At 40.5% G+C, this 23,060-nt stretch overlaps 1 protein-coding gene across 5 annotated transcripts in view; it reads left to right on the forward strand.

The window, feature by feature from the left end:
- The window catches only part of SINHCAF (SIN3-HDAC complex associated factor), a 67,683-nt gene that overhangs the window by 30,321 nt on the left and 14,302 nt on the right, over window positions 1–23,060 (forward strand). The window contains exons 1-2 of one of the 5 annotated variants that reach the window (XM_032646158.1): window positions 6,990–8,060; window positions 22,230–22,377. In XM_032646158.1, the coding sequence (XP_032502049.1) occupies window positions 22,250–22,377 (128 nt within the window). In that variant the 5' untranslated portion in view covers window positions 6,990–8,060; window positions 22,230–22,249. Of the gene's footprint in view, window positions 1–6,989; window positions 8,061–8,390; window positions 8,407–8,670; window positions 8,880–12,659; window positions 19,410–22,229; window positions 22,378–23,060 lie in introns of those variants that run through there. The other 4 variants (XM_032646157.1, XM_032646156.1, XM_032646155.1 and 1 more) reach the window with 4 other exon arrangements.

A 23,060-nucleotide genomic window follows, 5' to 3' on the forward strand; every position in this document is an offset into this window, starting at 1 on the left:
GCTTCGCAATGGGAGAGGCCACAACAGTGAGAGGCCCGCGTTCCGCAAAAAAAAAAAAAAAAAAAAAAAAAAAAAAATACCCCTTCCACTTTCTTTCTCAATTCTATCTTCCTCAGAGATAACTGTGATTAAGACTGTGGTATGTCTACTTAAAATCACTTTTTATGTACGTACAACCACATTATATATATATATTCCTTTTGGCCCTTCAAATGAAATCATAATTTACCTACTGTTCAGGAAACTGCTTTTTATCCACTTTAGAGTGCTAATATCTTCCTATGTCAATATATATAAAGCAACCCTATTCTTTGAAATAGGAGCATAAGATTCCATTTTATGTATTTCATCATTTCTTCAATCAGTTACCTATTGATGAGCATTTGCATTATTTCCATTATGAATAATGCTGGAATGAGTATCTTTGGACGGACCTTTATGCTTTGTATAAATATATCTTAGGGGAAATTCCCAGAGTGGAAGCAAACAAAATTTTCACATTTCAATAGATAATGTTAAATTGGTATCTTAATGGAATGAATAATTTATACTCCCAATAAAAGAATATGAGAGTTTCTGTTTTCCTACATGTTCATCAACCCTGGATATTATCAAACAAATTCATTTATAATCAAATCTAGATAAAAGTGGTTGATTTTCCTTACATTAAAATTATTAATAAAGTTATAAAATTTATAACTAAAAATCTTATTATAAGTATGACTAAAGTTCGGCATCTTTCCACATGTTTATTTATATATTTTTGGGTGAATTAACTTTTTTATATTCTTACTCTATTAAGAAATTATCTTTATTTTGCAAGATTTTTTCAGTTTGACTTTTTTTCATTGATACTATCATATTTTTACCCATGTACAAATTTTTAACTTTTATGTGGTTAAATTTATTAATCTTTCAAGTCTTTTGAGTTCCCTCATTCCAGGATTAAAAAATTATTTGATATACGTTTTAAATTCCAACATTTAATTGCAACATTAAAAAAAAATAATATTCATGATATGACAAACATAGGGAAAAGTTTATAAATTTTATCTTTTGATTATATTGCATCAATTATGGTAAAAGTTAACAGGAATATGTTTTGTTTATATTCAGTTTTCCAAATCAAGAATTTGGACATAAATACCTAATTATTTAAAATATGGAGGCTTCCCTGGTGGTGCAGTGGTTAAGAATTCGCCTGCCAATGCAGGGGACATGGGCTCCCTGATCCGGAAAGATCCCACATGCCATGGAGCAACTAAGCCTGTGTGCCACAACTACTGAGCCTGCGCTCTGGAGCCCGCGAGACACAACTACTGAGCCCACGAACCACAACTACTGAGCGTGCGTGCCACAACTACCGAAGCTCGCGCACATAGAGCCGTGCTCCGCAACAAGAGAAGCCACCGCAATGAGAAGCCCTTGCAATGCAACGAAGAGTAGCCCCCGCTCACCGCAACTAGAGAAAGCCTGCGTACGTCAACGAAGACCCAACACAGCCAAAAATAAATAAATAAAAATAAATAAATTTATTTTAAAAATATGAAATTTATTCTAGTGCTACTGGTAACTGTTCTGCTTTGAAGAAGTGTCAGAGGTAAAATTTCAAAGAATGCATTTTGGGGCTTCCCTGGTGGCGCAGTGGTTGAGAGTCCACTTGCCAATGCAGGAGACGGGGGTTCGTGCCCCGGTCCGGGAGGATCCCACATGCCGCGGAGCGGCTGGGCCCGTGAGCCATGGCCGCTGAGCCTGCGTGTCTGGAGCCTGTGCTCGTGGCGGGAGAGGCCACAACAGTGAGAGGCCTCAAAAAAGAATGCATTTTTTCAGAAGTAGTTTCAAAGATCTGGGATTCCCTTCCACAAAGTCTTATTTTGTAAATTATTAATCTAAGTATAGATTACATTATTGGCATTACAGTAGTGTTTTAGTTGTCAACAACTGAGTGCTAACACCCTTCCCTATTTTCAACAAGCTTGAGGATATGTTTTAATTCTATTCCTGTAAAGAAGTTTAAATTATATTCATATACTAGACCTTGCCTGCTAGCAAAACAGTATGCAATGTTTTACTCTCCTCTGATACCATCTTCTCTAACCATTGCCACAGATGCAATATGGTACATTCATTACCTCTGCTTCAACTGCTCTGCCTTGTATTTCCATTTCTGGAACACTAAAGCACTGCCAAATTAACAATATATCTAGATAAACTATTAATGCTTATATCATCTGAAACCTTGAAACCAATATCTCTCATTTGTTGACCTAAGTTATAAGATTGCATTCTAGTTTTTAAAATTCAAGGACAAAAATTCAAATTCTTCAAAATATATATTTAAAAAGTTAAAAAATTAACTGTGAGCAAGATATTAAAATTTTCTAGATTCCTAGATATTTTATTCCCAAAGTTCTTAGAAATGGCAACCCAGCATGTTTCTTTTACTTTTCTGTATTGTGTCTGCTTCTTCACTTGTTTAACTGTTGGTGATGTACTATGCTTGCCTTCAGTAATGATTTGAATAATTAGAAAAAGGGTTGTTCCAGGAAGTGGATTCTATGGCTGGGGGATCAATTTCTTATTGACATTTAGAAAAATAAACTTTTGCAGAAGAAATACATATTGATTATACCAACTGTAATCTAATCATAGGGGTTTGTCTCTAGAGTCCCTGCACTTTTGTGGTGCAACTACTTCCAACTCAGTGTAGGTACCAAATCCAGAGGGCTTACATTCTGATTTCTCTTAGATTCCAATACCTGACATGATCTTTTCACTCGAACAAGATTCATGTGTGACTTTTATTCAAAGTCATGATGCTTCTAGTCATGTCTTTCCCCACCACCCCAAGTACCTGGCTGTCTCTAAGAACTTTGTTCCTGAAGTTGCCATTTGTTCAACATTCTTTTCATCCTCCAATCCTTCATCTAATCCTGCTGATAATTCAGCTTCACCTCTTCAAAGATGCTTTCTCTTACCTCCAGATTACATCAGATCCCCTTGCTATACATGGTTAGGTTCACAGTTCCTTTTCCCTTTTATTTCTCACAGTTTGTAATTATATTTGTTTGGTTATTTGGAATGCCTGCCTACTGCATTCCATGAGAAACTCTTTCTGCATTGCTCCTCATTTTATTGTTAGAGCCTGGCAATTAGTAGATACTCAATAAGTATTTGTTGAATGACTGAATGAATAAATTCAAACTCAAATCTCATACTGTCCAAAACAACATTCCTAACCTCTCCAGCCACAGTGATAGAAAAATCCCTTTCCTGAACTTAAGGCTCCTATTGTTTTTAATATTTATTTATTTATTTTGGCTGTGCCGGGTCTTAGTTGTGGCACGTGGGAACTTCGTTGCAGCATGCAGGATCTTCAGTCGCGGCATGTGGACTCTTAGTTGTGGCATGCATGTGGGATCTAGTTTCCCAGCCAGGGATTCAACCTGGACCCCCTGCATTGGGAGCTCGGAGTCTTACCTACTGGACCACCAGGGAAGTTTCCTTAAGGCTCCTATTGTTGATACCACTCATTCATCCCATGGAATCATACTGATAGATTCACAGAGTTCAATAGGAGTTTACAGATAGCAAGGTTTCTATTGTAAATAATGTAACTCATTGAAATAAAAGTCTTGGTTTTATTTTTGTGAATGCCATCATTAATGATGGGGAGTTGCCTTCTGAAGTATCCTGGACCATCCTTGGACTATTCATATGTTTAGAAATATTCCTGATATTTAGCAAGACATTCTTGTGATTTTCAAGGCTAATTTTGGTTCCTAAGTGTAAAAAAATAAGCCCATTGGCTTTTCTTTTCCTTTTTCTTTGGCTCCGCTGGGTCTTCGTTGCTGCTCTTGGGCTTTCTCTAATTTCGGTGAGTGGGGGCTACTCTTCGATACGTCTCATTGCGGTGGCTTGTCTTGTTGCGGAGCACCGGCTCTAGGCGCCCAGGCTTCAGTATGCGCAGGCTTCAGTAGTTGTGGCACACCGTCTCAGTAGTTGTGGCTCTCGGGCTCTAGAGCTCAGACTCAGTAGTTGTGCCGCACAGGCTTACTTGCTCTGTGGTATGTGGGATCTTCCCTAACCAGGGCTCGAATCCGTGTCCCCTTCATTGGCAGGCGGATTCTCAACCACTGTGCCACCAGGGAAGTCCCTGGCTTTTCTAATGTCGGTCCTTCAGATAGTCAAAGATTGCTCTCTTGCTCAATCAAAACATAACCCTTCCTACAATTATTGCATTTATGCTGTGGTTTCCAGACTCTTTCATCATCCTGATTTCCTCTCCTGTGAACTCATTCTAGTTTGTCAATGTCCTTCTTAAAATAAAATTACTTTTGTTACCGATAATTTTATTTTTTAAAGTATGCTATTCAAATGCCATAAGACTTAAAATTTCTATAAATTCAGAGGTTGCTCTTTCTAAGAGTAAATTTGTGACAATTCTTTAAGTCTTTAAGTTCAGAAATTTGAAAAGTTAATTTTGATTAAGTAATAGATACCTTTTTCTGGCAGCTGTCAACAGTTGCTGGAGGATTGCTTAGATCACATAACCAATTCCATACTTATAGTTTAAAATTATCTGACTTGCTCTGAACCACTTGCTAGTTGAATTTCAAAAGGATTTAAACAAATAAGTAACAAAATACTGTGCTTTTAGGCGTGAGGAAAACGTTTAGTCTTATAGCTATTACCTGCTAAGGAACCAAACCCAATGTTTACTAATAATAATCAGCTCTTTCCTGGGCTCAACAAAAATGTTTTGATGTGGTTTGTACCAATCTCTGATGAGGGTATCAGCCTTCATTTAAAAAACAATCATTAGTTTGAGTTGTCATTACAAACCTTTCTAAATTGCTGATAATATCCTTCATTACCAAGCATGAATTGTCCTTTTCAGTCCTTTATATATAATTTTTCCTCCATTCCAAGATTATAATAAATTGTAAAATTGCTGACAATAGTTAATCCTCAAAAGAAGACAACAAAAGCCACAGAAGAAAAAGTAGCAAGTAAAATAGAATTATATAGAAATAAATTAGATGAGGTAAGAGGGGCTTGAGCCTCCCTACTTCTGAAATGGTTTTACTATCTGGCAGTTATGATCATTAAATGTTTGCTAAATGAACGAAAACATTTGAGCAACAGGCATAATTCTACAGCGGGGACAACAAATTATAACCAAGGTAGTTGGCTTAACCAGAGTATCTGGTAACTTATTTTCAATTTCAATTTTTACTACATTTTCAATTTCAATATTTTTGATAACTCAGTATGACTTCAAAATAGCACTATAGTCATTAAAACTACCCAAATATTTTCCTAACATGGTGTAGTTCAATCTCCTATAATCCAAATTTACATATTATAAATTCCTTCCTCCCTCCCTCCCTTCCTTCCTTCCTATTTCCCTCCTTCCTTCCTTATGAAAAAGTCACTTAGGCTATTCAGGAAATAGTATTTTAAAGTAGCTCATAAATGAAGCTATTGGCCCTGGATAGAGCCAGATATAACAACATGCTCAAGCAATGAAATGAACAAAAGAACCTATGGAATGCACCTGGTTGTTCAAAAATAGCAGGTGCTTTTTTTTTTTTTTTTTTTTTAAGATTCTAAGGAACTCAAATTTCTCTTTAAGGATTTCGTTGCTACCTTTCCTACAAAAATTACCCAGATTGCTTCTTGACCCCTACTTTGAGAGTAGAGGAAGCCTTACTGTATGGTATTAGCTCAGTAGCATAGTATATCCAAAATACTGTAATTCCTGCATTCTTTGCACATTTGGACCTATTTCATCCCTGGATTACAATATATATTCTTTTTTTTTTGTATTGAAGTATATAGTTGATTTACAATATATTAATGTCAGGTGTATAAGATAGTGATTCAATATTTTTATATTATACTCTGTTTAAAGTTATTATAAAACAATGGCTTACAATATATATTCTTTACATAAACTTTCAAGAGGAAAGGCATTCAAGGTGTGTATTTATATTTTATATAAATATATATTTTATATTTAAATAAAATATATAGATATATCTTATAAGTAATAATTGAAGTTTGAAAAATATTATTATACTTGCAATTTCCATACTTTCAGAAGCATATACTAATGTGAAATTATTTTTGGAGTATCTGTCATAAACCATATAAGTACTTGAGACAACCAGGGCCAAACTTAAAAAATCCTCTTCAAAAAGAAGGTAGAAGTTTATGCTTAGAGTCCATTTTGCCACCAAGCCCCAGAAATGGTTATTAAGCCTATTCTGCTTTACTTATGATAAGGACAGGCATTATATCAATCAAGGTGATCACTGTAACTTCCAAACTCATTTTAAGTTGAACACAAAAATTCTAAACTAAAACTGTTTTTATGTGAGATAAGTCTATAATAAATTTGAAAATGTCCACTGATTTATTACTTACAAGCAATTAGTCAGAGTTTATTATGTACTGTGCACTGTTTTTAGGCACTAGAGTACAAAAATGACTACAACATTAAATTCTTACCCTTAGGGAGCTCACATTTTAGTGAGAGGTGTCAGTTTTTTTCTCCTTTGCAGGTATTTAATATATCGCTTTCATATACAGTTACAGAAGTAGTATGCTACAGAGCTTAAAGAAAAAAGAAGCATTAGTTGAAGAATTCAGAAGTGGATTTGTCTTGTATGTACTAGGAATTGGCTGTCCTATTAAATTAGCATTTCTGAAGTATCTATTTAAATCCATATTGTTGACACTACAGTGAAAGCAGTGAAACCTGTCAGCAGATGATTAAGTTTTATGGTTGATGTCCACACTTTTGTATCCTGGGACCAATATCAAGTTTCTGGGAAAAACATCCTTCCTCTCTCCACATGTCCCTCTATCATTAAGTCAGGGTCTCAGCCTGTTGGTGTTAGATGTGTTCTGGGAATAAAGGTGTATCACAGTCATTTTTCATTTTTCACTTACCAATTTGAGAAGATTTATTTCAGTTTTTCAGTTTTTTTCCCCTCCTGAGGCAAGAAGCATGGCTACTTTTTCAATTCCCAAGACCACCAGTTGGTAGTAGTATTTCTGGGTGAGTGGAACACACTTTACCAGCAGCTGGAGATGGTACGCACGTCCCTAGATTACTGGCTTTCCACTAACTAGTCTTTTAGGAAAGCGACACTGTTCCCACGGAAATGAACAACCGTTCAACTCAGACTTGAAATCTTAAGGCCAAAGTGGAGAAGAAAATTGGATTGTTATGGGTTGGGTTACTGTTTGAGGAGGGCAGACAGGAGTTAGTGAATGGATAGAGTGTCAAAATGAGACTTTACTAAAAGACTCATTAAAGACAAACCTCTTCTGGCCCCAGAATATTAAAAAAGAAATAAGATTCAAAAACCCATTTTCAAACAAAATTTAGCAAATGTGGGAAACGTATAAACCAGTGTGGATGCTTGCAAGACCACCTCCCCTGTCACTTCAGGCCAGAAACCGGGCACAGGTGTTAACATTTTGCAAAAACAGCTTTCAAAACTATTTTTCAACGCGAAACGGTGTGCCTGAAAAGCTTCAGAGTGGAAAGCACTTCACGCAGTCTAGTGTTCTCCCTGGGTTGCTAACCTTTCCGCCTTTCCCATCCCGCCACTCCCCCTTGGCCGCCGCCTCCAGCCAGGGGGCGTTTGTTTACGTGACGTCAGCTGTAGTAAGCAGTCCCCGCCCCCATTTCTCTCTGGCCGCCGCGTTTCCCGCGCCGCGGCGCTTCTCCCCTTAAAAGGACAATAGAGGCCTCGGGAGCGCGCGCGCCCGCCGGGCCTTCTCTCCTCCCAGCCATCGACGCGCGCGCGCCCGTATGCAAATAAGTTCGATTCAGGAGAATTTTGTACCAGGAGCCGCGCGTGCGCAGAGGGAAAGCGGAATCTACACCTTCCGCGCCAGCGGTAGCAACTGCAGAACTGCAGGAGACAATCTTTCTAGACAAGGCAGTTGAGGAGGAGGGAGCGATTGGGAGGTGGGCTTGGCTTGGCGTGCACTCCGCACCTCGGGAACGTTATTGCGCGTGGAACGTCTGCTTTTGGCAGGTGAGTGACTCGAACCATTACTGTGGTGCAAAACTGTCTCACGAGGCATTGATTTGAGAGTGGCTCTTTTTCTCTTTTCACCTAACCTCACCACCTCCCCCTTCCTTACACAGACACACACGCACACATTTATATACACACAGGAAGTTTTGTCTTGGAGATGGCATTGCCGGGAGCGCTGTTTTCGTGATCTTCAGACCTCAGATTCTTTTGTATCTGCATGTTTAGTGAGTGCTTTTCAGTTGGGGAGGGTATCTGAGGCAAACCGAAAGTCTTGAGGTGGGGGAAGTGAGTGGAGCCTGGAAAGGAGTGAGGAATCGCCGGAGGTGAGGGATCCACGTTGAAGGTGACAATGAATTTTCTCAGCCGCAGTGTTCGCTAGCGACAAGGAGTTCGGTGGCTGAAAGGCCCGAGCGAAAAGGAGTTGCTGGCGATTGCGGAGGGGCCCCGGGTCGGTGCACCCGCGTGGGCGCGCGCCCGGGAGTGGCCGGCCGCCGTTGTTGGACCTCGTGCTTTAGTTTCTTGCGGCCCCCGCGCGTGTTGTGATGAGGGTGGACAATGAACGCCCCTCGCTCGAAAACTAAGTTGCCGCCTACTTGCGAGCTGTCGGGCGGAGGGCGTTTAAATCGACCTTTCGGGTCGGTGCCGGCGTGGCCCGAGTGCACGCGGGTGGCATTGTCCGCCCAACTCCGGAGGGATGCGGATGCGACAATGAGCAACACGCGGCTGCTCGGAAGCGGCCCCGGCTAGCAGACGCCTCTCCCCGGGCCGCACCCAGTCAGCGCGGGCGTCCGGGGTGTCTGTGGAGCCTCAACTTTGGTTCGCAATTTATTCACCTGTAGCGTAGATGTGGGCGCCGCAGCGCTCTCTAGGGCGACCGTGCGCGGCTTAAGATGGCCAGTCGGAGCCGAGTTGACTCCGGGATGGAGACAGCGGCGTTGACTGAGCCGGAGGAGTGCGGCAACTCCGGAGGGCACTGCTTTTTGTGCCGAGCGTGACAGACCACGTGCTGGGGCTGCGACCCGGGTTTGGTCGGGGGTCCGGCTGAGCGTCCGGCTCGCGGTCAGCCGGGAGATGCGGGCGCTGTCGGGGCCGGCCGGCAGGACAATGTGATTTGCTGATGATGGCGTCTTGCCAGTTTAAAAAGCAGAGTGAAAGTCGCCAACTCTCGGCCGGTGCGGGGCGGGGAATCCGGGCGTTTCTTATCAAGGACATTGCAAAACTTCGATTAAATGGGCCTGCTGCTAGGGGAGGACGTTGGGACTAGCCCCGGAGTCCTAGGGCGCAGGGTCCGGACCCTTCCCCTGGGCGGTCGTCAAGTGTCTCCCCTTGAGATACAATCCCACGTCCCTGAGGCTGCACGTAGGCAGCGCCCGGCTGGACAGAAAACAAAGAGCTGCATGTGCCGGTGCGGGCCCGGCCGGCGCTCAGGGCGGCCGCCGGGCGGGCTGGGCCCCCCCTAAGTTCGGACGAGTTTCGGGAGGGGCTTTTTGTCTCTCGGGCCCTCGCGGGGAAACTTTGGCGGCGCTACTTGTGCGCGGTGCGGTGCCGGTGCGCGGGGGAGGCGGCGTGCTAACGCGCGGCGGGCGGCCGAGGGGCGGCAGTCGGGGCCCGGCGCTGGAGCCCCGGCGCCGGGTGCCGCGACGGCCGAGGGCCCGGGAGAGCGCGGCCGCGAGGGCTCGGCCCGCTCCCCGGGGCCGAAGCCTGCGTCTGGGAGGTCTGTGGATCCGCCTTTGAAGTCGAACTGTTGCCATGTTTGAATTACGTCAGGGCAAAGCCATGAGGAGGAACAAGCCCCGGCAGCGCGGCGTGCGGGAGGCGCGGCCTGCGGGAGGCGCCGGGCCGGCCGGGTGGGCGGGCGGGCGCGGGGCCCGTTGTTCCGGCGCAGGTGAGGGAGGCGGCGGCGAGAGACGCGCTTCCCTCCAGCCGCCGCCGCCGCAACCCCCGCCCCGCCCCGCCCCGGCGGGCAGCTCTCTGCGGGAACTTTTCCTTCCGACCCCAGTTGCTGTGTTTACCCACCGATCCGCCGGGGAGCGGTTCTCTTTGCTGCCTGGGTGCTTCTGTCTCGGCCGCCGCCGCGTGCCCGGGGTTGGGGGGGGGGAAGCGCATCCTGGGGCGACCGCGGAGAACCGGGGCGGGACGGGGAGGCATTTTGCTGCTTTCGGGGAAACCGGCGAGCGCGGCGAGCACCCCTCCCCCACAGCCGAGCCGCGGCCCTCAAGTGCAGGGGGCCCATCCCCGACGACACCCGAAAAACCACCGCGGGGAAGTTCGGGGCTCCGGTTGTCCTACAAAGGGAAGTGAGGACTGTGGGTGAATCGTGCGTGCAGCTCTCGTCTTTGTGTGTTTACGTGTGGGAGGGGGGCCGGCTGGGGCGAGGGCTGGTTTGGTTGGGGGGGTGACTTCTTGGGGGTGGTAGGGCGGTGCAGAGTTTGTTCTCGTAACTCTGACCCTACTAGGTTTCTTTGTTTTTGTTTTCTTGCTCTAACGTTCGATTACTCCAGGCACCCGGAAGACCAGGAATTACTGTTCAGTCAAACATCAACCCGGGGCGAGACAGTTTCTCCCCAGCCGTCCTTCCCCCCTCACTCCTCTCTCACGTTGTTCTAAGGAAGCTTAAGAAAACTACACCACCTCCTTTCCTCCGAATAATTAAAAAAATGAATTTGACCTTGTCATTAAAAGTACTCTGAAAGCACCTGTTTTTGAACTGGAGTTTGCCGGACTTGAAAAGCCCTTTAATAACTTATGTTGCAAAACCGAACACGTTTATTAGTTGCTGAATCTAAATTAAATTCTGGGAGTTTATTTCTGGTGGACTTGGAGAAAAGCCCGATGGCATTTAAAGTATTTATATAGTGGTTTGGGGAAGGGAGAATCTTCCTTGGCCCTAAAGGTATGCTTGGCTCAATGTTCCGGGCGTTATCTTTGGACGACCTTGAAGAAGCTATAGCACATAGGAGTTAGGCCTTTCTTGGAGATTTTCTCTGGGGGCTGGGGAGGAAGCTGCTCAGGGGTTGACACAAGGTGATGGCTAGTGATCCCCGCTAGCTGCTTCATAGTTCCTGTGAACTGGGGTTGACCTTCTGGTTACCCCTCTTAGATTTTCTTTCCAAGCTAACTTTTTTTTTTTTTTTTTTGGTATGTGGCCCCAGGCATAGCTCAGAAATTATGCTGGTTTGACACATGGATGCTTCTTTGGTATTTGGGGTTTGCCTGCAGTCTAGACATCCTATAAGCAGCACCACGTCTGTTGCTTCTTTCTCGATTTCTCCTGCATTTTGACCATGTTTAAGGGCTAGAATGTAAAAGTGGTCATTACCGAAAAATAATAATATCCTGAGATGCCATGCCCACACAAACCAAAACATCCATACAAATTGAAATCAGTTTTGTGCTGTCATTGTTTTGTTATTAAATAAACGTTTTCCCCAGGTTTTGGTTGACTAAATTACAAATACTTAAAGGCTACCAGTATTAGTAACAGTACATTTCTTAAGTGAATAGAAAGATCTTGTCGAGAGAATGAGAAACTTTGGATTTAATAACTTTTTGGCTTTGGGTAGTTGTTCTCTGGGTCAGGTATTTAAAATGCATATGAGGCAAGGCACACTTAAAGCAAGTTTTACTTTTGGCTGTATTTTCTTTGTATATTATAAACATTTATTTAACTTGTTGCAGTTTGAAGTAAAAAAATTTCCAATATGTATGCTCAACAATAATCATTAAAATGTTTGCAGCATAAAAATAAATAAAATGCGTATGAAGAGCTTTGCAAATACACTGAAATTCTTTGATTTGTTTTTCTTAATTAGTATTTTATAGCCGAGTTACAGCTAGAATTTCAATATTCTGGGAAATTTCAAATAAAATATCTTAAGGGTTTTTGTTTTAAATATAAGATGAAATGTGCAGTAGAAATTTGGTTTATAAAGGTAAATGAGTTGAGAGTGAGAAAGACACAGACAAGGTCTCTGCTGTCTTCCCTTTTTGCATTACTTTTGCAAGAGATTGGAGTTGAAAAGTTCAATACATAGTATATTCTAGAACCTTTGTGGGCCTCAACGCTGCTGTTGCACAGTACTGTTAATTCTGTATATCTGGAACCTGGATGATCAATTTTTTCCCAGAGTTGTAATCAGGCCCTGGGAAAACCTGGCTCATGAGGCTCAAATTCAGGCAGATTTATGTCAAAAAAGCAATTTGAGAATGATTTTCCATGTAAAATAAGTTTTTCACTGGGGAAAGCTTAAGCTTATTTGAAATCTAAACCAACTTCATAAGCTGTTGTAAGGACAAATTAATTTACTGTGCCAGGCACATGGTAGGTTGCTTTAAAAGTATTATGTTTTCTTTTTTCCCCTAAGCAGTGTTGGGAATATAATTGGCTAAGAATGAGGGGAACACATTTGTTGAGGCACTAGGTTAGTTGTTCAAAAGCCTCTGGGGTTGAAATGCCTAGGTTCCAAAGACTTGATCATCTTAAAGATGTAAGTCATTTTGTAGTCAAATTTTGTCACCTGCAGAATAGCAATAATAATAATAATACCTGGTTCTTGGGGATATAAATAAGCAAATCATGTGCTTGGTAAATACTGACTTATTGTCCTGACTACTTTGGGAAGTAGACATTTTACAGAAGACAAAACTGAGGCCTGGATCAGTTTCCTTGCTGGAGGAAGTAATTCAGTAAATGATGAGTGGAAAGAATGAATGTCTTTGGCCTCTTCCCCACTTTCAGGAACTGGTTCTGGGAGTACACTGCCTTCAACTCCTGGTTGCCAATCCAATTCTGATTCAACCACTTTACATCAAAAAGTCCTGTGGAAATCTAGAATATGCTATTTTCTTTCTTCCTGATTTCTCTTGTCCACAAGGGTGTCCTGTTATAAAGTGAAAATATTTTATTGTCTTTTGGTTCTCCAGTTTCTTTCTCTCTTTTTTGTCAGTTTCTCTTTTAATTGAATCTGCAGCTAAGGTTTTCTGTATTATGGAAATGATCTGGAAATGCAGCTAATGCATAAGAAGGGGGAGTGTATTTTCAAGGGAGTGAAGTTTTCTTTTTGTACTAGAAATATGGAGGTCACAGGCACATTTGCTATTATATACCCAAGTACAAAAGTTGCAGGTGAACTAAACTATTCATTTCTAGCTTCATATTTAGTTGTTTTCACGTACTATAAGTTTGTTTGGATTAATGTTTTTTTAAATTTGGTTGGTGTTAATGTATGCTGAGTTTAAATAGCTCTCATTTTGCGATTCATTTCTCCGCACAGTATTCTCCTAATCTTCCCTTCCTCTCCACGTGCCTGCTTGAAATCAGCAAGAAATATTTCTTCTACCAGTTGTTATGAAAGCATTGACTTGTTTACTATTAATCTTTTCTAATTAAAGTAATTCATTTGGTTTACATTTCCTGGAAATCTTTAAAGCTCACAATTTTTTTCTACAAAAGTCTACAGAGTAAATGTTAAAGAAAAATGACACCATTCAAAACATCAGTTTTTTAATACATGTTTTTATTATGGACACCATTCCTATTTCATGCCCTTAAAAACACTGTTCAACACTATTTTGGCTACCCCACTCTTCTTAGCAAGTTCCATCCAGTTTTGTATACTTTGTACATTCAGCACCTGGTTGTAATGTAAGACTTTCTGCCCTGTAACAGTTTATCATTGAGTAGAGGAAATAATACATTTAGTTTCTGCCCTGTAACAGTTTATCATTGAGTAGAGGAAATAACATATTAAACAAGTTCAGGTGTGTTTGTTAGCTGTGGAAAGGTTTTGTAAAAAGATATAATCCTTAAAGAATTTCTCAGGTTAAGGTGATGGAGGAGAAACCATCTTGGACAAAAATAGGAGCCTAAGTAGAGATGCGGCTAGTTATTAAAGTTGGTTTGACACTCCTGGAATATCAGAATTCTAAGTTGGGAGCAGCTGCTAGCCAGGACTAGATCCTGAAAAGCTTTGAATTTCTTGCCAAGGAGTTTGGATGTATCCTGAAGCCAGTGTTGGTACCTTGGAAGGGATATTAACATTTGAACTTTAAGAAGATACCACCTGTTTGAAGGGTGCAAGGAAGTCGGTTATGAGGCTCTGACAGGTGTTCCGAACACCGTAATGAGGGACAAACAGGCAATGGGGATGGAAGGGACATGAACCAGAGAAGTGAAGGAAGAAGCAGATTTTCTAAGGATTTCATCATGGACATGGTGGGGACCATGCAGAGGATGAGAAGAGAGAGCCTAGTTGACTTGCAGATTTTATGTGTGACTGTATGGATGATAACCAAGATAGGTGAACACAGGAAGAGCATGTTTGGAAGAGAAGACTATATAATCAATTTAGGGCATTTAAAGGTTAGGACTGCCAGTTCTTGTGTTGGTGCTTCAGAGAGCTTAAGGAACTTTCCTGAGGTTTGGGTTAGACCAGGTGTGTGCTTTCTTCACATTTTTGTCAAACTTGAAAATGGGAGAACAAGCTTCACTGAAAGGAATATGGTCTAGTTTCATGAACTTAAAAGTCTCTCTGAAAATGCTAAGTTTCTCTTTTCCCACAAACCTGGTCTTAAAAGAAAACCTTCAGAAATCAAGATTCTACCTTCACTTTAATTTGTTGTGCGTGCCTTGGGACAGATAGTTTATATTTCTATAATGTGCAAGTCTTATAAATTTAAGGAAATAAATGATGTACATACACTGATATTTTCTACTCTTGCTTCACAGCGTCCCTGGAAAGTAGAAGTGAGATTTCACCATAATATTACAAAGGGAGAAGTTAAAATTCTAAGTGATTGCACCCTAATATTACAAAGGGAGAAGTAAAATTCTAAGTGACTTCGTATTTACTTGTAAAGACAAAAGCAGAAATAGACTCCAACTTGACTCAGTGCCTTCTTCACCACACTCACAATAGTTACATGTCTTACTGATAATCATCTCTTAAAAGCAAATAAATACTATGTTCCCAACCTTTAACTTTCCCATCCACTGGAACCTCTCTTAATCTGGTATTGGGATACCCAGGTTTTTTAATAACACCATCAAAATGGGATTTTTTTATACTATCTAAAACTCAGACCTGGATTTGTGATTTTTATTTTTAACCTGTGCTACTTCAGCTGAACACTTATTTCTGAGTTTGACCGCTTTCCCGTAGGAGGAGTTCTAGATTCTGCTAACGTGGATTCCATAGGCACCACTGTATAAATATTTTACCATGTAATTTCTCAGGCTGGGTACATGTTTGGAGAAGCTATTGGCGAACAAGTGGGGATCCATCACCTCTTTTTCGGTTTTCCTCCAGGCAGGTTTAAATTGTTAAATTTCACTTAAAAAAGTGAATCAGTAAATTCAGAACCTTTGGTGTTGGGATGTGGGTTGGTATCTACTAGAAGCAGGTGAGAGGAAATAGTAGTGTTTAATTGCTCCATGGCTTTCCTTAAGCCCTGCCGAAACATGTCTCCTTGTAGGGGAATACTGTATCCAAGTGGCCTAGCAGTAGGAGAACACAAAACACTCAGTCCTGTTTGACCCTTTGTGAAGTGTTGCTCCAGTTACACTGTTAGTGTTTACTGGATCCTGTACTTATATGTGATTAAAGGTAGCGTACTGTTGACTAAAATGGTGTCCAGGGTAGCATTACTAGTTCCATGAACTCAAGGTTGCCCATAGCTTTTGATCATGAGTGTTTTTTCGTATTTCTCTTCATTTCCCATCATCCTGCCACTTAAAGTTCAGGTCTAAAGAATACATCTCCTTCACTTCAAAGTTGTCTTTGGTTGCTTGGTTCCTTTTGTCTTTGTTCACCACTGCTTCCTTCCCACTTAACAAATCTTTTGCTTGTCTCTTCTCTGCAGTTTCCTTCCCATTCTGTTCTGTCTGTTCTGATTTTACTAGTCTATTCTGTACTCTCTCCTGTGGAATATATTTCCTAATGTGTGTCTCTTTGTCCGTATGTCTTTGAGGAAGTTTATTTAAACTCTCTGGGAGTTTTCAGATTCCTCTTTAGTTAAGTCAAGATATGTGATGATAACTAAGGTTTTGGGGTGTGGTGCACTTGATTAAAAAAAATATCAGTATAGAAGGGAGTAAAGTGAAAGTAAGCCTCCTTCATTCTTGCATCCTTCAGAGGCAACTGCTGTTTACTAGTTTTTAAAAATCTATTTTAAAAAGCCAGTTTGTGTATTTAAGTTCTCATTAAAAACATACTATGGGATTATACTGTATAACAAGATACCTTGGATAAAAGTTCCCTCCCTGCACATGTCGTAGAACTACTGCCATCTTTTGAAGGGCTGAAAGGGTATTCTGTATTATGAAAACACCATACGTAAACCAGTCTGAGAATCCATGGACATTTAGGTTGCTTCCAATTTCTTATGTATTTTTTTTTAAAGGTCTAGGTCATTTGGATTTTAGAGAGAAAAAGTGATGATTAGAAGCTATAGGGTTTTGGTCTGTTGAAAACTAAGATCACTTTAATTGAGGAATGTTTTAATTTGGGAGGTTGCACCCCTAATTTGTGCATCAGAATTTCACTTCTCAAGATGGCATGGACAAGTTGTGAAGTTAACTGTAAAGCTGATTTATCATCGTTGGCATTCTTACTTCTCTCTGGTTTCTTCTATCTATCTAGTCCATCCAGTGGCATTTTGAGTTTTGAAAGGTACTTTTGAATATAAGAAAGACTTTACTACCCAGAAGGAGTCTAGTCTAGAAAGTAAAATTGGGGAAGTTATTACATTGGAGGAACTATTGGTGTCCTTCAAAGCATACATAACAACTAAGGTGAGCCTAATACATGTTACATTTATCATAATAAGGACCCTCTCCATTTTCCTAAATGTTAAAATCACACCCTTATAAGATTTGAAAGACAAGAAAATACTCTGCAGAATTAAGTTCTTCACCTCACTGTCTCCTAATTCCATATTAAAAAGGGTACTAGAAGCTCTAAAATTTGCATTTCACGATTCTTCATACTGTTTCTTAGTTGGAACTTAAAATCAGGTATTTGGTATTATTAAAAATTGTAAGACATCGCCTTCAAGCTATTTTTCAGAAAACTTTTCTTAAATAGCATCCCTTCACTATTGGCTGTGAAGATTTCTTTCCCATTTATATTGTATTGTACTTAGTAAACTTAACCTTATGTGTGCCGAATTAAGTGTAGTAAGACATCATCCCTGCTCCTTGGCTTCATAATCTCATTAGATCAGATTAGAATTGGCTCTTTTGTATCTTGATAAACAGTGGTTACTTCACCCTTTCTTTGTCCAACACTAAGGTTGCATTTCCCATCCTTTCATTAAGTTGATGATTGAATTCTTTTTAAAGGTAAATTTATTTATTTATTTTATTTTTGGCTGCGTTGGGTCTCTGTTGCTGCGCGTGGGCTTTCTCTAGTTGCGGCGAGTGGGGCCTACTCTTCGTTGTGGTGCGTGGGCTTCTCATTGTGGTGGTTTCTCTTATTGTGGAGCACGGGCTCTAGGCGTGTGGGCTTCAGTAGTTGTGGCACGTGGGCTTCAGTAGTTGTAGCACGCAGGCTCAATAGTTGTGGCTCACGGGTTCTAGAGTGCAAGCTCAGTAGCTGTGGTGTACCGGCTTAGTTGCTCCACGGCATGTGGGATCTTCCCGGACCAGGGCTCGAACCCGTGTCCCCTGCATTGGCAGGTGGCTTCTTAACCACTGTGACGCCAGGGAAGCCCGATCACTGAATTTTTATGATCAACTTTTTGGAAGTTTTAAAGTGGAAGAAACCCCAGTAAATCAATCAAAACAAATGTTTAGAATTGATTGTTGCATTTAAAAAATTCACATTGTTGTCTATGTATGCTATTTGTTCATGTAATTATAGTTATTTCTCTTATGGCTTTTGCTGACTTAGCTATTAACTTTAATCTTTTTAATTTGGGGAGATTGAATTAAATTGGACAGAACAGTAATTTCAGCATGGTTGATTTGTCTTTAACTGTTACAGTATTGAAAAAAATTTGTGGCTTTTTGGCTGACAGTAGATAAAGAACTAATGTCAATGAAAGTGCTTTATAAAACATGAAGTGCTATACAAATGACAGCTTTTTAAAAAAGTTTAATCAACACATTTATTGAGTACATACCACATGATTGGCACTATTCTAGGTGCTGAGGTTACAAAGATGAATAAAGACAATAGGAGAATTCCCAACCCAGTCTGTTTTTATTTTTAAAAACAAGCTTATTGAGATATAATTTATGTACCATAAAATTCACTCTTTAAAGTGTACAATTCAGTGGCTTTTAGTGTATTTAGAGTTTTGCAGCTATCACTACTATCTAATTTTAGAAGGCAAATGACGGTTTTTAATCAGCATTTTATTCCTTTCTGATTTTTGCCTTTATCTCAAAGGTAAATTTTCTTCTGCCTTCTGCAAATACATACTTAAGGGTGAGATTGTACGGAGTACACTCTCATCTGTAACTATTCATCAATTAGGAAGCAGATGGTATTAGCTTCCTTCTATTAAAACACTGCTGAATGATGTGACACCTATAAGAATAGATGCAAAACTCACAAATAATTTGAACAGATAAAATAGATTGTTCTGGAGGGATCATTTAATATTGCACAAATGTGGGATTAGGAAAGAAATACTCTTTTTTTAAAATTGAAGTTGATTCACAACATAGTGATTCAGTATTTTTATAGGAAAGAAGTATTCTAAAGAACCACCCGGTTTGTTGAGATAACAGAAATTCCAAGTTTAAAATCAAATGTGCCATGCTCACCCACTACCTTCTCAAACATATAAAGTAACTTGGTTTCATAGCCAGTTTGTGTCCTTAGTTTTTTCCCAGAGATTAGGTAAGGTTTTTTGTTTTTTAAAACATTAGTGGGTCTGTAGATTTTGTGAAAATATTTTCAGTTAATCTCTGAGCTCCCCAAAGCTCAAAATGGCTAAACACTAACCACTGCTTAACTGGGTTGCTGTAAACAGAGCCCAAAATGAAACGCCTGTGTATTTGCTGCATTCCCAGGTACCTCTCAAGTGAAGGAATAAGCTCAGAAAAGGTTTAATAGGTTTATTAAGTAATCATCCATTAAAAGGCTCATGCGCTACTTGTGTGCTGCATTAGGACAAGTGCCTGCCTCCTTACTGCATTTAGCACTGCTTGGAAGAGGATGAACCCTAGGATTTAGACCCCACTCAGATGTATAGGCAGAAGAATTTTGTCAGGAAAGAAAGGTTGCAGAACTACATAAAAGATTATCAATCAGAAGACATCAGGCTATTATATTTTTTCTGATGTCTAAGAAGAATATCCTCAAGCTGAAGAATGGATTGTTTCACTGGTACTATTGGGTAAGTTTTGTGGAGATCCCCAACAACAACAAAAATCATACTGAAGATGAACAGTTGATTCACAGTAGCTGCTGATGAAAAGAAAAGCCTCAGTACCTAGTGGTAGCCCTAGTATTTCTTAGCAGCTTGCCCCCATGATAACTGGCACAAGCTCTGGCTTCTTGGTCAAATCCAGCCTCAGTGAAGGTAGTTCATATATTGGAGATGATCTGATTTTTGTATAGTTTTGATGGCATGTTTATTTGTGGAGAGAAGGGGATTGTGAGGGTAGAGATAGGAGTCTGTCTGTTGTAATAGGATTTGGTCTGTGTGTTAATGGAATGAACTGGCCTTTCTTGCTGACTTCCTTTATCCTTGCTGAGAAGAGAGGTTGAAGTTTCCTAGAGCTATTGATGAAGCTGGTGGCTGCAAGAGGAACTCTGGACTTTTGACCTTGATGGTAATGGAAGGTGTTGGGGGAGTTTGGAGAGCCCACAGGTTGGTGTAAGGACTAGAAAGTTATGTTACATTTTTGCCTCAAAACAGAAATATACAAATTAAAGCAATAGCTTCTACTTTCTGAGTACTTATTTTAATAAGTTTCTATAAACCTGTGTCATTTGACGTGGTTTTTTCCAAAGCAGCACATGGCCATTTTCTTCAGGAGGCAATTTTCTTTTCATTCATCATATGGGTTTGTTAGATGGAAAAAGAAATCTACCTGATTTCACAGGTCTGTGCCTTTTCCTACTATATACAGAGCACCTTCCTCATTTTTTTCCTTTCAAAAAAATCTCATTTAATGAAAATAATTAACTTAATCAACTAGGAGTATTTTATTTTCTTGTTTTAACAATTCTTAAATCAAAGTAACTGTTAGTTTAGGCTTAATTATTGAAATGCATCAGTGTCCTTCTGCCCCATTGCACCTCCCTTTTTGCTTGTCTCCCTCACCAACAAAAACATCAAAGAACACTTAAATGAACAGTGGCCCCTGTTTAAAAGGAAGACTTAAGTCTTTAGTTATTTGCTGATAAAATATTTTCTTAAAAACAAGTTATAAATCATTTGTTTATATTTCAGAATCCCTGCATCTCACACACACACACACACACACACACACATGACATCCTGGATATTTGGTTATTTTTCTGAATCACTTTCATATACTTGCTCTGGTATGGCTAACCAGAAATGGAATGGAATGAGGTTAGGCAAGAGGTCATCCAAAGACAAAACACCAAAATTTTTGTTTTACTTGTATATTTGAGTGTATTTCTAAGAGAACTTTTAAAAGGGTGGTGTTCTGTAGTTATAACTCCTAAAACTGTGGGCACAAATCTAGCTGGTATTAATAATTTTCTCTTCTTGATGCATTATATGATGGTTTTGTGATAATTTGTATTTGGACCTTTACACACACACACACACACACACACACACCCTGCTCTGGATTTGTCCCTTGGGGTTTAGTTTCTGTTCATTACCTTTTCATCACCTCTCTTAGTCCAGATGTTCTGGTGAAGTTGGTCCTTGGTTTGGATATTCTAAATTACTTACAAGGTACATGTTTACTGCCAGCTACATTTTTGTTGCATCCGGCCCTGGAGCTGAATCTGCCTTCCTTGCTTGATGTTGAGATTTTTTTTGATCATGGAAATCACAGTTTACGTTTTTGAACATATGCCTCCCACTATTACTGTTCTAAGGCGCACAGCACCTCATTGAAAAACTTCAAAAACCTCTGTAACAGCTGTGAGGGGCAGACCACTGGGCAGGCAACATGAGCTCATTCTTAATTTATCTTAATGATTTATAAAATTATTATTCTTAAATTATAACCCTGGATTTTTGTGTATTTTACGTCCTCCTTTCAGTAGTTTCAATTCAGGGACAACTTGCCTTCGAACTTCCCATTTATCGCAGAAGAAATCCCCTCTGACTTCCCATAGGGCAATGTAGTGTAGGTTGATGCATATTGAGCTACTTTTGTGCTTAGTATCAAATAGTGGTCCTGTAGTAAATGCTCAACACTTTCCAAGAGGGGGGAATCACATTAATGCAGAGATGCAAAATAAAAGGGGGTGCCTTAGCTTAAATTTTAGGATGTGTCCTCCATTGTGTATGGTTCCATTATTTCACAGGATAGTGGGGAGAGTTTGTTGTATTCTCTACTTAAAATCTTGAATTTTAGAAAATGCCTCCTTCCTGCAATTTTATTTTATTTATTTTAAAAAATTAATTAATTTATTTATTTATCCTTTTTTGGCTGCGTTGGGTCTTGTCTGCTGAGTGCGGGCTCTCTCCAGTTGCGGCGAGTGGGGGCTACTCCTCGTTGTGGCGTGTGGGCTTCTCATTGCGGTGACCCCTCCCGCCGTGGAGCACGGGCTCCAGACGTGTGGGCTTCGGTAGTTGTGGCTTGTGGGCTCTAGAGCGCAGCCTCAGTAGTTGTGGCACACGGGCCCAGCTGCCCCGCAGCATGTGGGATCCTCCCCGACCAGGGATCGAACCGGTGTCCCCCGCATTGGCAGGTGGACCCTTAACCACTGCACCACCAGGGAAGTACCCTTCCTGCAATTTTAGAATGAGTGTTTGCCAGGAGGGGAGAAGGAGGTAGTAGAAGCCTTGTTAAATACCTGAGCTACTTTGTGTGTTTTAGACACTTGCTATGCTCGTGTGCCTAGAATTGAGGTGGATCCAAGAGGTTTTCACCAGTGCCCTCCTCTCTCGGTCATGTAATACCGCATTGCTGGGGGTAGGGTGGAGCAGAGAGTTCGCTTTTAATGGTTTCTTGTTATAGCCCTCAACAAAGCTGTGTCATCAATTCCCTTGGCTTTACAGACTATTGCCCAGAAGAAAAGATGTTTGGTTTTCACAAGCCAAAGATGTACCGAAGTATAGAGGGCTGCTGTATTTGCAGAGCTAAATCCTCCAGTTCTCGATTCACTGACAGTAAACGCTATGAAAAGGACTTCCAGAGCTGTTTTGGGTAAGATCATGTGATGTTTGTACCATTTTTGGAGTGAAAAAGATCACAGTATACAGAAGTATTTCTAAGCAAAGGGATTGGAACAGTGTGCTAATAATTAAAATCACTCATATTCTAATCTAGGTTATTTCAAGGCACTTGCTCTTAAATCAAACAGTACTGACAGCCTTCCTTTTTCCAGATTATGAGGAACTACCAAATTAATTGTGAAGCCCTTTAGAAGTTATAATCAAACAAACCCTTTTGTTAACTTCAGGATGTACAAAGAGATTTTTTTTTAAAAATTACCCTTATTCTCTCTTACAGTAATTGTCCTCCACTAGTTTTCTGTCCTTTGTATTGTTTTTCTAAATTATAGAAATATATTTTAACCCAGTCTGCTGAGGATACTAGCAGGACTTAATGTACTGCCCTGAAACCTGTCAGGCTATGTTAGCTTTTATTTTATAATTTCGTTCTTTATTTATCTTTTGACAATAAACCTCTGCTTAATAAAATGAAAATTACTTTCCAACAAATACTTGGATGAAGTAAAATACTTAATGTTGAGCCATTTCCCATGTTAGAAATTAATTTCACCACTGTTCTTTCTTATCAAAACATTTTGTGGATTATTTATTGTTAATCCTAGACTTTGTACTTAATTTTGAAGGTTGTCAGAGTCTCCACTAACCAACCTTGCC

Source organism: Phocoena sinus, chromosome 10 (assembly GCF_008692025.1).
Source record: "Phocoena sinus isolate mPhoSin1 chromosome 10, mPhoSin1.pri, whole genome shotgun sequence".
NCBI classification, from domain to species: domain Eukaryota; kingdom Metazoa; phylum Chordata; class Mammalia; order Artiodactyla; family Phocoenidae; genus Phocoena; species Phocoena sinus.